The 14,065-nt window shown below is 40.3% G+C and overlaps 1 protein-coding gene across 1 annotated transcript in view; it reads right to left on the minus strand.

The window, feature by feature from the left end:
* NXF3 (nuclear RNA export factor 3) overlaps positions 1 to 14,065 on the minus strand; it is a 37,051-nt gene that overhangs the window by 14,530 nt on the left and 8,456 nt on the right. Inside the window, 2 exon segments of the mRNA XM_036304136.1 lie at positions 6,760 to 6,901; positions 9,555 to 9,701. Coding sequence (XP_036160029.1) covers positions 6,760 to 6,901; positions 9,555 to 9,701 — 289 coding nt within the window.

The following is a 14,065-nucleotide window of genomic DNA, read 5'->3' on the forward strand; positions in this document are numbered from 1 at the left end:
TACAAATAAAAACAACAATGTGGTACCATTGCACATCTGTCAGAGTGGCTATCATCAACAAATGACAAGTGCTGGTGAGGATGCAGAGAAAAAGGAACCCGTGTGCACTGCTGGTGGGAATGCAGACTGGTATAAGTTCTTTATAAATTTTGGATATTAAACCCTTATCAGATGTATCGGTGAATATATTCTCCATTCAGTGGGTAGTATTCTCATTTTGTTGATGGTTTTCTTTACTATGCATAACCTTTTTACTTTGATGTAGTCCCTTTTTTATTTTTTCTCATTTCCCTTGCCTGAGGAGATATAGCAGAAAAAATATTGCTTTGAGAAATGTCCAAGATTTTACTACCAACGTTTTCTTCTAGGATTTTTATGGGTTAGAGTCTAAATAAACGCCTTTAATCCATTTTGAGTTTATTCTAGTGTATGGTATAACATAGTGCTCTATTTTTTTTAACATATCTGACCAATATTCCCAAAGCCATTTATTGAATAAACTATCTTTACCTCAATGTATGCTTTGCCTTCTTCGTCAAATATTAATAGACTATAAAGGGGTTGGTTTATTTCTTGGATCTCTGTTCAGTTCCATTTATCTGTATGTCTGTTTTTATGCCAGCACCATGTGGTTTTGATTATTATGCCTTGTAGTATACTTTAATATCAAGTAACATGATTCCTCCATTGGTATCTTGATAGAAGTTGCATTGAATTTATAGATTGCTTTGGATAGTATGGACATTTTAATGATGTTATTTCTTCCTATCCATGAACACAGCATATGCTTTCACTTATTTGTATTTTCTTCTATTTCTTTCTTCAGTATCTTATAATTTTCTGAGTACAGGTCTTCTACATCATTGGTTAAATTTATTCTTAGATATATTATTTTTGAAGCAATTGTGAATGGGATTGTTTTCTTAATTTTCCTTTCTGATAGTTCATTATTAGTGTATAAAAATGCAACTAATTTCTGGATATTTATTTTGTATCTGGCAACTTTACTGAATTCATTTATCAGTACCAGTAGTTTTTTGGTGGAATCTTTAGGGTTCTTTATACAGTAGGTGCTCGGAGTACATCGGAGATCCATTCCTAAGGTGCAACATAACGCGATTTTCACCGTAAGTCAGAACCCACCTACACAAGCACCTACGTCACTCACATAGAGCACATACACAGCAGTAATGAAGTGAAACAGTAAAAAAAAAAAAAAAGAAAGATAACAATTCCTGACCTTTACTTGTGGTAAATAAATAATAAAAACCCAAAGCACATATGTACATATGTCGAAATAATAAAACTTTTTTTTTTATAAATAAATGAGAGATGGCAACATAACCACAAAAGGACGTACTTCGAGTCCGACGTAACCCAAGGACTGTCTGTATACAGTATCATGTCATCTGCAATTAAGACAGTTTTACTTCTTCCTTTCCAATTTGGATGACTTTTATTTCTTCTTGTCTGATTGCTGTGGTTATGACTTCCAGGACTATATTGAATAAAAGTGGTGAAACTGGACATCTCTGACTTGTTCCTGATCTTAAGGGAAACACTTGTAGATTTTTCCCATTGACCATGATGTTGGCTGTAGGTTTTAATATATGGCCTTTATTATGTTGAGATATATCGCCTTTATTCCCACTTTGCTGAGAGGTTTTATCATAAATGGATGCTGGATTTTATCAATTTTTTTTCTGCATCTACTGATATGATCATTTTTTAAAAAATATATTTTTATTGATTCCAGAGAGGAAAGGAGAGGGAGAGAGAGATAGAAACATCAATGATGAGAGAGAATCATTGATCAGCTGCCTCCTGCATGCCCCCTACTGGGGATCAAGCCCACAATCTGGGCATGTGCCCTGGAATGGAACTGTGACCTCCTGGTTCATAGGTCGACGCAAAGCCACTGAGCAATGCTGGCCGAGCTGATCATGTTGTCTTTATCCTTCATTTTGTTTATGCGATATATCAAGCTTATTGATTTATGGATATTGTACTACATCTGCATCCCTGGAATAAATCCCACTTGATGATGGTGTATGATCTTTTTAATGTATAGCTGGATCCAGTTTGCTAATACTTTGCTGAGAATTTTAGCATCTATGCTCACCAGGGATATTGGCATATAATTTTCTTTCCTTGTAGTGTCTTTACTTAGTTTTGGAATTAGGATAATGCTGGCCTCATAAAATGAACATCCCTCCTTTTGAATTTTTTGAAATAGTTTGAGAAAGATAAATGTTAGTTTTCTTTTTTTTTGAAATATTTGCTAAAATTCACCCGTGAAGACATCCAGTCCAGGAGTATGCTATGCAATAGGACAAATGCTTGGGTACATGTTGCCTCTGTTTCCCAAGGTAGAAACATTTCCCACTCTGCTGCATTTCTTGTTTCAATGCTGGGCTTCCAGGACTCACCATCATGTTTGATCTAATTTTGCTTGGTTTGAGGTCTTGCTCTCCATGGATATTTCTAATTATGCAGGTCTACATATCCAGAGAGGGAGAATGGGAAGCAGATAAGAAATTGGTTGACAGTGCCCAGCATAAAGTAGACCCATGCACATTAATAAATTGAAATGTACATGCAGGGTAAGTAGGAAGTGAAGCTAAGTATCTTTCCTCAGTCTTTTTATATACATACTAGAGGCCCGGTGCATGAAATTCGTGCATGGGGGGGTGTCCCTCAGCCCAGCTTGCACCCACTCCAATCTGGCATCCCTCTCACAATCCAGGACTGCTGGCTCCCAACCGCTCACCTGCCTGCCTGCCTGATTGCCCCTAACCGCTTCTTCCTGCCAGCCTGATCACCCCCTAGCCACTCCCCTGCCAGACTGATCAATGCCTAACAGCTCCCCTGCCAGCCCGATTGCCCCTAATTGCCCTCCCCAGCTGGCCTGGTCACCCCCAACTGCCCTCCCCTATAGGCCTGGTCATCCCCAACTGCCTCCCATGCTGGCCTGGGTCCCCTCCCAAATGCCCTCCCCTGCAGACCTAATTGCCCCTAACTGCCCTCCCATACTGGCCCGGTCACCCCTAACTGCCCGCCCTTGCCAGCCTGGTCACCCCTAACTGTCCTCCTCTGCAGACCTGGTCACCACCAACTGCCCTCCCCTGCCAGCCTGGTCTCCAACTTCCCTCCCCTGACAGCCTGGTCACCCCCAACTGCCCTCCCCTGCAGGCCTGGTCACCCACAACTGCCCTCCCCTGCTGGCCTGATCACCCACAACTGCCCTCCCCTGCTGGCCGTCTTGTGACAGCTATCTTGTGTCCACATGGGGGTGGCCATCTTTGACCACATGGGGGCAGCCATTTTTGTGTGTTGGAGTGATGGTCAATTTGCACATTACCTCTTTATTATATAGGACTAGAGGCCCATTGCAGGAAGATTCCTGCAAGAATAGGGCTTCCAGCAGCTGAAGCGAAGCAGAGAGGGGAGTGAAACCCACTGAGGCGGGCTTCGCTCCCACTCCGAGCTGCTGCGGCTGGGTTTCCCCTCCCATTCCCAGGTGCTGTGGCAGGTTTCCCCTCCCGCTCCCAGGAGCTGCCCCTTCCCCTCCAAGCCGCTGCCCCTCCAGCTAGCAGCCGCTGTGGCTGGGCTTGCCCTCCCACCTACCTCCCACCTCCCACCTCTGCAGCCTTGGCTCCGTTTCTGTCCTTGAGACCTCTACTTAGCTCCCTTCTGTACTGCTTGGCCTCCATGTTGTCCTCAGTCTTCCCTCGCAACTGGTATATGCAAATTAACCGCCATCTTTTAGCTTCTATAATTGAAACATTGTATCTTTTGGAGCTGTTGCTTCAGGAGCTCAGAGTTGGGCGGCGTCAGGTGGGGAACGTTGGCTTCCTCTGTCACTGGAGCAAGCAAGCCTCATGTTCGCTTCAGCTGCCTGGCTGCCGGCTGCCATCTTGGCTGACAGTTAATTTGCATATCTCACTGATTAGCCAATGGGAAGGGTAGCAAAGTTACGGCTAATTACCATGTTTCTCTATTATTAGATAGGACTAGAGGCCCGGTGCATGAAATTCTTGCACAGGGGTGAGGTGGGGTCCCCTCAGCCCAGCCTGCACCCTCTCCAATCCAGGACTCCTTGGGGGATGTCAGACTGCCAACTCCTGTGGGATTGGGCCTAAACCAGCAGTTGGACATCCCTCTCACAATCCTGGACTGCTGTTTCCTAATTGCTCACCTACCTACCTGCCTAGTAGCTTCTAACTGCCCTTACCTGCCAGCCTGCTCGCCCCTAACTACCCCCCCTGCCAGCCTAGTTGCCCCTCACTGCCCCCCCCACCAGCCTGGTCACCTCTTACTGCCCCACCCTGCTGGCCTGGTCACCCTCAATTATCCCCCCCCTCTGCCAGCCTGGTTGCCCCTAACACACCCCCCCCACCAGCCTGGTCACCCCCAACTCTCCCCCCTGCTGGCCTGGTCACCCCTCACGGCCCCCCCACCAACCTGGTCATCCCATGCAGCCTGCTGTTCAGTCGTTTGGTCATCCCTCACTAACCCCCCTGCCAGCCTGGTCATAGGCAGCCATCTTGTGAGGGTGTGAGGGTTAATTTGCATATTACCTCTTTATTATATAGGATGACTTTTTCAAAGAGAGTGGAGATCACAGAGTACTTACTGTTTTGTAATCTACTTGAAGAAAATATTTGTTTCTGTTTCTTAAAATTCTGCCTTTTCATTAGGAACAATATCCTTAGGAAACAGAAAGATGTCATCTAGACATCAGAGTCAGAATTGTAGGTGTGAAAGTCTCAGCTAGGGGTTTGGTAAACTGTAGGGAGTTTAGAGGGACTTTTCTATATGCTGACAATGATCCTTCTTTATTTATGTCCATCCTGGCATCTTCAAGTGCTAGGGCTAGAAGTCCAGCCTGTAAGTGAACTGAATAGAAAGCTGCAAGAGTAAGTGTGTGGATAAATTGTTGTGAAGAAGATTGAGGTATAGAAACATACAGATAACACACACACACACACACACACACACACACAAACACTGTAAAATAAAGTGTGCTTATGTTCTTCTTTTTCCCCATAAAAACCTTTATTTATAAAGCCATGAATTTATTTCCAAACCAAAGAATATAAAAGCATCATATTTATAATCAGTGTAATTTTATATCTCCAATCTTTTATTTTTTAAAATTCCATATTTTAAAATCTACAGAAATAGAAAATTTTAAAAATGTTCTAAATCTCACCAGTGCTAACACATTGAATTATCTGAGAAACTTTTTTAAATTTTCTATTTTTATGCAGCATTACATAAACATATTTCTAAGTCAGTAAATGTATTTCTAAACTATCATTTTATGACTTGATCTGCAGATTTTCCTGTTAATAAATTTTTATCTCAACAACTTTTTCAGATTACCAATGAATACTTTGTATTGGTGAACAATTATTAAACAATATAGAAATGTAAATGTAGAAAATAAAATTATTCTCTCTCTCCCTATAGGCCTCCCTTCTGCTCATCATAATACAAATATAGTATCCGTTAATTTATTTGTGCCTGTTTTTCATAATTTTCCTCTGTGTCATGCACCCACTTACAATTACACACATATATACACATGTTGATATATTCTTTTACAGAATGAAATATTATATGCTATATTTTATAAGCCCTCTGTTTCATTTAATGTGATTCATTTTCATTTTATTTAATTTGTTCATTTGGCATATTTTTAAGTGTTTATTGTGAATTTATATTTATGTGTACATTCTCCCTGATATCAGTTGACCCCTCTATTGTTTAAGAGTATTTTTTACTTCATTTATATAAACCTTATGTCAAAATATAGGTGGTAATTTCCTCATGCAACTTTTCACATGCAATTTGATTTTTAACTTTTGCTATTAACATGGCATTTTGTATTATATAGTGATTTTTAAGCTAAGTGTATATCATTTATATACTAACTTCCTGAAAACTCATAGTAAAAGGCATACTAAGGAAAAAATAGTTTTTTATTGTAATAGGTTCAATGCAATAAGAAGATACTAATACAGAATTCTAAATTTATATGTCTTATTATGGAGCTAGAACATGCAAAGCAAAAACTGACTGAAGTAAATGGAGAAATGGACAAATCTATGAACAGAGTGGAAAATTTTAACACAGCCCACTGATTGACACATAAATGGCAGACAAAAATTCAACTAGAAGGAAAAGATTCTAAAATGTGAATTAAGTAAATTAACATAAAACAATGTACAGAACAACCACACAGGGGACATTCCAGAATAGGTCATATATTGGGCCATAAAGCAAGCCTCAATAAACTGCTATGGGGTAATACAATCTACCTTGAATAGCTGATGTAAGATTCAAGGGTACTGGTGGGTTCTCTGCCCCTCCCCAATTCTGGTATGTATCCAAAGAATGTTAATTTATACAAAATCCCTCCAACCTAGGTGATCCTCCCCAATCTCCAAACCCTGGACCTAAAAGACCCACATGACTCAAGTCTTTCTCCTGAAGCAGAGAAATAAATTTCACCTCAGCCACATCCAAAGGAGGGGAGCTTTTCCATGTGGAACCAGGATGAGTGTGCCAGGGACCACTTGGTTCATTTCCTCAAGAGCACAGAAAATAGTCAGCCTGAGCCCTTGTCACCCTTTTTCTAAAGGGGAGAGTTCAGCTGGATGAAGTATCTGTGGGTTGGGATACAGGAGAAGACCCAGAACTCCTCTAGCCCTGTGGGAATCTAAGGCCAAGGCCTCATGCTTATCAACTCACCCATACCGTTGCCTGAAGGCAGTGACTTGTCACCAATGTCTTCACAAGTTTCTTGTGAAAAGAATCTGTGGGGTCTGGAGCTGGAGGTTTGAAGATCAACTTGGGCTGCTGAGGAAGACAAGAGCTGGTCCCAAACAACTTCCTCAGGGACAGACAAACATGATGAAATCTTTACAGAAAGTCGCTTTTTTAAAGGCATAGTGAAAGCTCTGGGGGCCAGAGGAGTCTAAACATTCTATAATTACTGCCCTTTGAGTTTCCTACTAGCCTAACACCCAGTTAACTGTTTCAAAGTGAACCACCCCTGCAGAGGAGGCCAACTAGAGTCAAGAGGCCTTGGGACCTAGGTACTTGTATCTAAACACAGGAAATTCTGAATGCCAGGCTGTGTCCGTGGCATTACACTGTGTCCTCTCATTCTGCAAACCCAGAGAACGCTGAGTGACAGCTATTGGCCAGGCTCTGTACTTGCTACATTGCACCTGTTCTTTCATGTATTCTTCACAAGGGAACTCTCATATCAGAAGTACCAGTGTGTCAAGGTTGCTGAGGCTTACTATGGTGCTTGAGCTTATCTGAAGAAACAGAGACTGCAATTGAGCTCCATGAAATGAGGGTGGCTGCTCCAGACATAGCATTATTAAATTCTTGCTGCAATATGTGGGGTGTTCTTAAGGTAGGGTAATGTACCAAAAGTTCTCAAAATAGTTACATGGCTAGAATTCACTCCAGCCCATCCCAGAAAGATAATACCCAAAACAACCAAACAAACAGACCTGGAAAATATAAGTGAAATAGTAAGCAGAGTTTGGTGAGTCCCTATAAAGAGAGTAGAAAAAAAATCATGTCTTTCTTTAAAAAAAATATGACCAGAATGTTTTGCAAGGGGAAGAAAAAGAGTGAGGAGACCAGTGGCAAGTTGTGGGTAGAGTGGAGGAGGTAGTTTTAGCAACAGCCAGAACTTTCTTGAATTTTCCACTCCTTGTCCATGATCCTTCACCAGATCTCTATGCCCTGAAAGAGTAAGTCCAGCCACTAGAGAGGTGAAAAAAAAATCTGCACATGAGAATGTGAACATTTGGAGTGAAGGAGTGTAAAACAGAAATATATACATGCCACGACCTGCACAGCGAGGTTCAAAATCTGAAGGAGGGGCCAATGCACAAATGAAAATGCTAAACAAAAATATGAATTATTAAGGGGCGGGGGCCAGGTGGAGTCTCTTTCTTGAAGAGACACACTGAGTCCTGGCCTTGTCTACTTTTTACTCAGTTTTACATACACATTTTGCCCTCAATAAAGCACGGCAAGCACGTAGCAGACAGACAATCTCAAAGGTCAGTAAAGATCAGTAAGGTCCAGTAAACATTTACTTGGAGACTGTCAGGTTGGGAAATTGCTTCGAGCCACCGCAGTCTCAACACAATGCCTAGTGTAAGCCCTGCTAACGCTCAAGGTCCATCAGCCTCCTGCATTTATCGGTGCACGTTCATGATAGAATTCACTCCAGTATGCGTTATGCGGTAGCTACCCACATCTCCCCCTTTTTGTTTTCTTAATAAATCTTGAAAAGTGTATGCCACCTGTAAGGCTCAAGTCCTTTTAACACTCTTCATTCCGCATCTGCAGACATCCCCCATGTCATCTCCAGACTATTTGTCGTCTGTCTTGTTTTCCTCCCATTCCTTATCTTCAGCGTGCTTGGGCTACTGCTATCTGTGGCTGGTGTAGTCATCTGTCTGGGGCCACAGGTACAGGGTGAGGCTCCAGGTGCAAGGTCTTCACTAGTTTGGTCAGTTCCTTCCATGGCTCTATGTTGGAGTTTGATGTTCCTTGCAGGAATCCACACGGGCTTGGAGGAGTTTTCTGGAAATATACAAGCATATTCTCAACCAAAGGTTAATAAAGGGTTGGGACCTATCCATAAACCAGACTCAGGATCCTTCCATCTAACCAGACATTTTTCCTTTGTCTTATTATTACACCAGTGTAGTTCCATTGGTGTCTTGCCATCAGCGTTACAAGTGAAAAAATTTAAGGTAATTAAGGTTTGGTGTAGTCTACCTATAGGAGATTACGCCAGCATCACTATTCCCCCCCCCCTTTTTTTCAAGTTGGGATTTTAGCCGCTGATGTTGGCATTCTATAATTGCCTGTCCTTGGGAATTATATGATATTCCTGTAATGTGCTGAATTTTTCATTTTTTACAGAATTGTTGAAAATGACAGGTTGTGTATGTAGGTCCATTATCAGTTTTAATAATTTTTGGAATCCCATGATGACAAAAGCAGCTAGGCAATGATTAATGACCTGTTTTAAGTTTCTCCTGTAAATGCAGCAGCCCACAGGACCTTTGAAAAGGTATCTACAGAGACATGCAATGCCCCAAGGCATCCAAAAGGAGTATAATGTGTTACACCCATTTGTCAGATATGGTCCCTTATCAATACTTGAGGGTTAATTCCTGTATTAGGCCCTTGAAGCAGATGTAATATACAGGTGTTCCGTGATAATCTGTTTAGCCTGCTGTTGACTGATTGAGAATTGTTTAGACAACATTTTGGCAAGCTTATGTAAAAGCTGATGAGATTCTGTGGCCTGTTGTAATAAAGCAACTAATTGATTGGCATATGCATTTCCTTTTGTTAAAGGACCAGGAAGAGTGGTATGAGCCCTGATATGAATAATATAAAAGGGATATTGTCTTTGCTGTACAATTTGCTATACCTGTTTAAATAGCATAAGTAGACTTTGGTCACAGCCATTTTAATCGAGTAGTTTCAATTCTGTTTACCAAGCCAGCAGCATAGGCAGAATTAGAAATAATATTAAGAGGCTTTTGGAAATCCTGCAGCGCAGCCTTGATAGCTTCTAATTCAATTCTTTGCACAGAAGTGTGACTGGTCTGGATGACGGTCTGAATCCATTGCATGATAAGGCACTTTACCATTAGATGAACCATCAGTAAAAGCAGTTAGTGCTCCAGAAATAAGTTCTTGGTTTTTTGTTTGTTTGTTTGTTTTTGGTATGATAATAGGGGTGTAATATAAAAATTGTAGTAACTTGTTTTTTAGTAGGTGACAGTTAAGTTCCTCTGAATATCCATTTATTCCAATTTGTCAATTCAAATCAGTCTGAAATAAGGTTTATTTTCTAACTTCATTTGTCCTTGGGCATGGACAGCAAATGACACTAATTGGATATCTGCTATCAGTTTCCTTGAGTACATTGACATAAGCTATTTACCCTGTTTAGGGAGGCAAAATCCAAATCATTTATTCTTAAGTGTTCTTGGTTTAGGGAAGATAGGATTTACTAGATGGCCCCAAACCACTTGGCATCTAGATTTTCTAGATGGTTGCAAACTGCTGTTTCATGTTGTATTTGCCATCCCACTGCTTGAGTGAGGCAAGCCATGAAATTAGAAAATGATTTCGTGGTTCCCTGCATACACTTAATAAAAGCTTTCTCAGGATTCCCTAAGTATATTGAATAAATTTGTTATTTCTCCCATAGAGATTTTTAATATATTTTATTGATTTTTTACAGAGAGGAAGGGAGAGGGATAGAGAGTTAGAAACATCAATGAGAGAGAAACATGGATCAGCTGCCTCCTGCACACCCCCTACTGGGGATGTGCCTGCAACCAAGGTACAGGCCCTTGACTGGAATCGAACCTGGGACCCTCGAGTCCACAGGCTGACGCTCTATCCACTGAGCCAAACTGGCTAGGGCTCCCATAGAGATTTTTAGATATTAATTTTAACCAATTAATGTCCCCTAATAATTTCAGGAAGTCATTCAGGGTCTTAAGGCAACTCTTTTGTATTTCTACTTTTGAAGGCCTAATACATTGGTTTTCAATTATGGTTCTTAGTTCATTGAAGGACGTTTCCTTCTGTATCATTTCCAGAGCAATCTTTAACCCCCTTTTAGAGAGTTTCTTTCTTAATTGGGTAAACATTGCTAAAGTCTGCTTTTCCTGTGGGTTTACCATAAGTCATTACATTAAAGACTTATTTTCAAACAGAGCAACCAACTTGGTCACCTTCCATAAAAGCAGGTAGGAGAGAGACATGCTGGCCAATGCTGCAATGCATACATCTTAAGTGAAAGTAACTTTCTTTTTACTTACGGTGTCTCATTAATGATGAGATTTAATGCTTGAATAATAACTTTTAGTTTATTTTGTAAATAGTAGTGGAAGAGATTTTTAAATTTCTCCTTTTTAAGCTTAAATTTATTTCTAAACAGCATTCTTTTTGGCTAGTGCTCATTTGCATATATATGCAAATTTTACTTTGGACTTTACTAGAACCAATTTCTCATAACATATTGGCTTCACATATAAATGACTTTATATGAAATCTTGATTATATTGTGAAAAGCTAACTTATTAAGTAAAGTATGCACCTTTATTGAAAAAGCAAAGTAAGCAAACTTATACATTTGACCCATGAAGTACAGATGCCATCTGAAGAGCAGGCTGAGTGGGGGTCTGAGGCATTATGTATGCCCCTGTTTTAAAATTCGGTTACTGAGTATTCTCGTTTCCTGCCAAGCTTAGAGGCTGAAACCTCAATCACTTTCAAAATACATGTATATAAATAGAACATAGTTATTACTTTTTGTTTGACAAAGCTTCCTATATGATTTCAAGTATATTACATTGGCCCGATTTAGTTAAAAATATTTCTCTTAAGAAGAGAGAATAAATCCTTGAATCATTCCAGGGCCCTTGAAATATCCCTCTTGGTTAAAGTCTTGAAATGTAACTTGGAAAGACTATCAAATATACATAACCCAAAGATTATATTACACACTGTTTGTAATTATTATAAAAGACATCAATTAAATTTAAATCAGCTTTAATATTAAAAATTTGGTTTAGACTATAGAATTAATCCTCTTTTAATCAGGCCAATAAAATATTATACTCTAGGTTGAAGTCTTATCAGACGTAGTACACAGACACACATATGCATTAATATTACAATATATTTTGAACTACTAATTTTCCAGAGAAAATGCAAGAATTATTTTCCTCAAAAATGAATTTCCATGCTTCATGCATTCTGTTATAATGACCATATAATTTCTCCCAATTTAATTTATACTTTTAACTCTTAGAAGCCTCAAATTTTAAAATATACTTTATTGATTTTTTACAGAGAGGAAGGGAGAGGGATAGAGAGTTAGAAACATTGATGAGAGGGAAACAGCAATCAGCTGCCTCCCACACAACTCCTACTGGGGATGTGCCCACAACCAAGGTACATGCCCTTGACCATAATTGAACCTGAGACCTTTCAGTCCACAGGCCAGCGCTGTACCCACTGAGCCAAACCGGTCAGGGCAGAAGCTTCAAATTTTAGGTGACAAGTTAAATTCTTAGCATTTCTCAGATTAGTAATATATATGCATATTTTAAGAGATATTTCAAATAAAATATAAGACATATTCAATTAATAGATTCAAATCTATCTTCTAGATTTTTCGTGTGAGGCAAACAGATTAATGTTTTAGTATTCTGTCATTTTAAAATACCTACATATTTAATAATTTTTATTATTTAATTCAGCAAATTCAAAAGTTTTAAGTTATCAAAGACTTTGGAAAACTACGTTTAGGCATATATAATTACCACTAGAAAAGCTTTATCACGTTTTTTTTCATTTTAGTTATATATATTGTGGACGAAAGGGGCCACATGTTGACCTGACAGGCTCAGGAGAGGCCTGCATGGCAGTTTTGCAGACTCGAGACCTAAAGTAACCACAAAGGATGGTCTGAAATTAAACCTTAACTAAAAGCAGTTATGGTGGGCAGTTACGTCCTAAGGTGATATCCTCACTGATAAGGTCAACCTTTACTGTAACTGAGCCTATCTGTCTTTTTGCATCTATGATAACATACCCTTGAAATGTCTGGGTAACTTGTGACTTCCCTGTATCTGAAACCCCTGGGGAACAGCCAGGTGTGCTGGGCCCAGGACATATGCCACAAATTCCTTCATCATCATGTTAATTGTTCCTGCACCCCCCCTAAGTATGTGTCCATCATCTTACTTTTAATCCTATCACAGAGGTTTCCCCGCTTCGCTTAATCCCACCTCCTTAAATCTGTCACCAATGAATTTCATGTATAAATACGGATGTAACCCTGCCATTCTCTGGAGCACTATCTCAATTCATTGAGGTTCTGCTTCCCGGCATATGTCGACAGTTTGGCTCAAATAAACTCACAAAAATTCTTTATAGGTTTCAATGGTTTTTTACGTTAACATTAATTGGCGTAGTCACAGCAGGATTCCAAAGAAACTCACCCAGGACCATCCCTTGGACTTTGACTCAGTGCTAGGATCCAGCAAAGGGCCCATTGAGCCTGCCAGTTCTCTGCCCATTGGGTGAACATGGGCTAGTTTTCTCTTGGATCCAGAACCTTCCCTTCCTTTGGTCGAAGGTTGGACTTTATTTGATCTGTTTAAAATCCTCGAGGTGGAATCAGGGTTGATTAGGACCCCAGGTTAAGGGTTGACAGAACCCAGGCTAAGGCAGGACTGGAGTAAAAAAAATGGGTGGCTGGATTTGATTTTGGCTCTTCAATTAGTTTTGCTTTCTGAGAGTCTGAGCAAAAAAGAAAACCTTCGCTGTATAAATGAGAGCTGACAGCTCTGAAGATAAAGGGGCACATCCTCCCTCCTGCCTGGTTCCCGGGTGTTCTTAGGCAACTAAGAACCTTTGTGGAGGTGTCAGAAGTTATACCTCATGACGTGCAGGAGCCCCACAGGGAAATTCCAACTCAACTGTAATTAACTGACTTGCTCATCCGGGGGAGCGCCCATAAGGCCTGGTAAGCCAGAGCCCCGAGCCTTTCTGGCTGTTTTAGACAGCCAGGAGAGAAACCGAGACACGTAAGAGGGTTGAATTGTGACGTGAGAGGGGACAGACTCATGGAGCTCAACCCATAAGCAGTGCATTTTGCAACCCACTACATAACACCCCCTAGAAAATTTGCTCAGACTCTACAGATATTCAATAGTAATAAAAAAGTTAACATGGGAAATTGTGCCGCCAAGGCCAGAAGCTCCCGAGACACCAGCCCTCATTTAATACTCCTGATAGGAAGCCTTTACTTGCAAGTACTTGACAGAAATGGGAAGATTTAGTTAGAAAATATTAACTGAGAAATGGCTAAAATGCAGTTTGTTTGGGGTATCCATGTTAATATTTTGCATGCAAAAATTAGAAAATGCCGGCTCTGAAATTAAACTGAATGAGTACATGGGAAGCATATCTTGATTTG

Source organism: Myotis myotis, unplaced genomic scaffold, assembly GCF_014108235.1.
Source record: "Myotis myotis isolate mMyoMyo1 unplaced genomic scaffold, mMyoMyo1.p scaffold_m19_p_4, whole genome shotgun sequence".
Lineage (NCBI taxonomy): Eukaryota > Metazoa > Chordata > Mammalia > Chiroptera > Vespertilionidae > Myotis > Myotis myotis.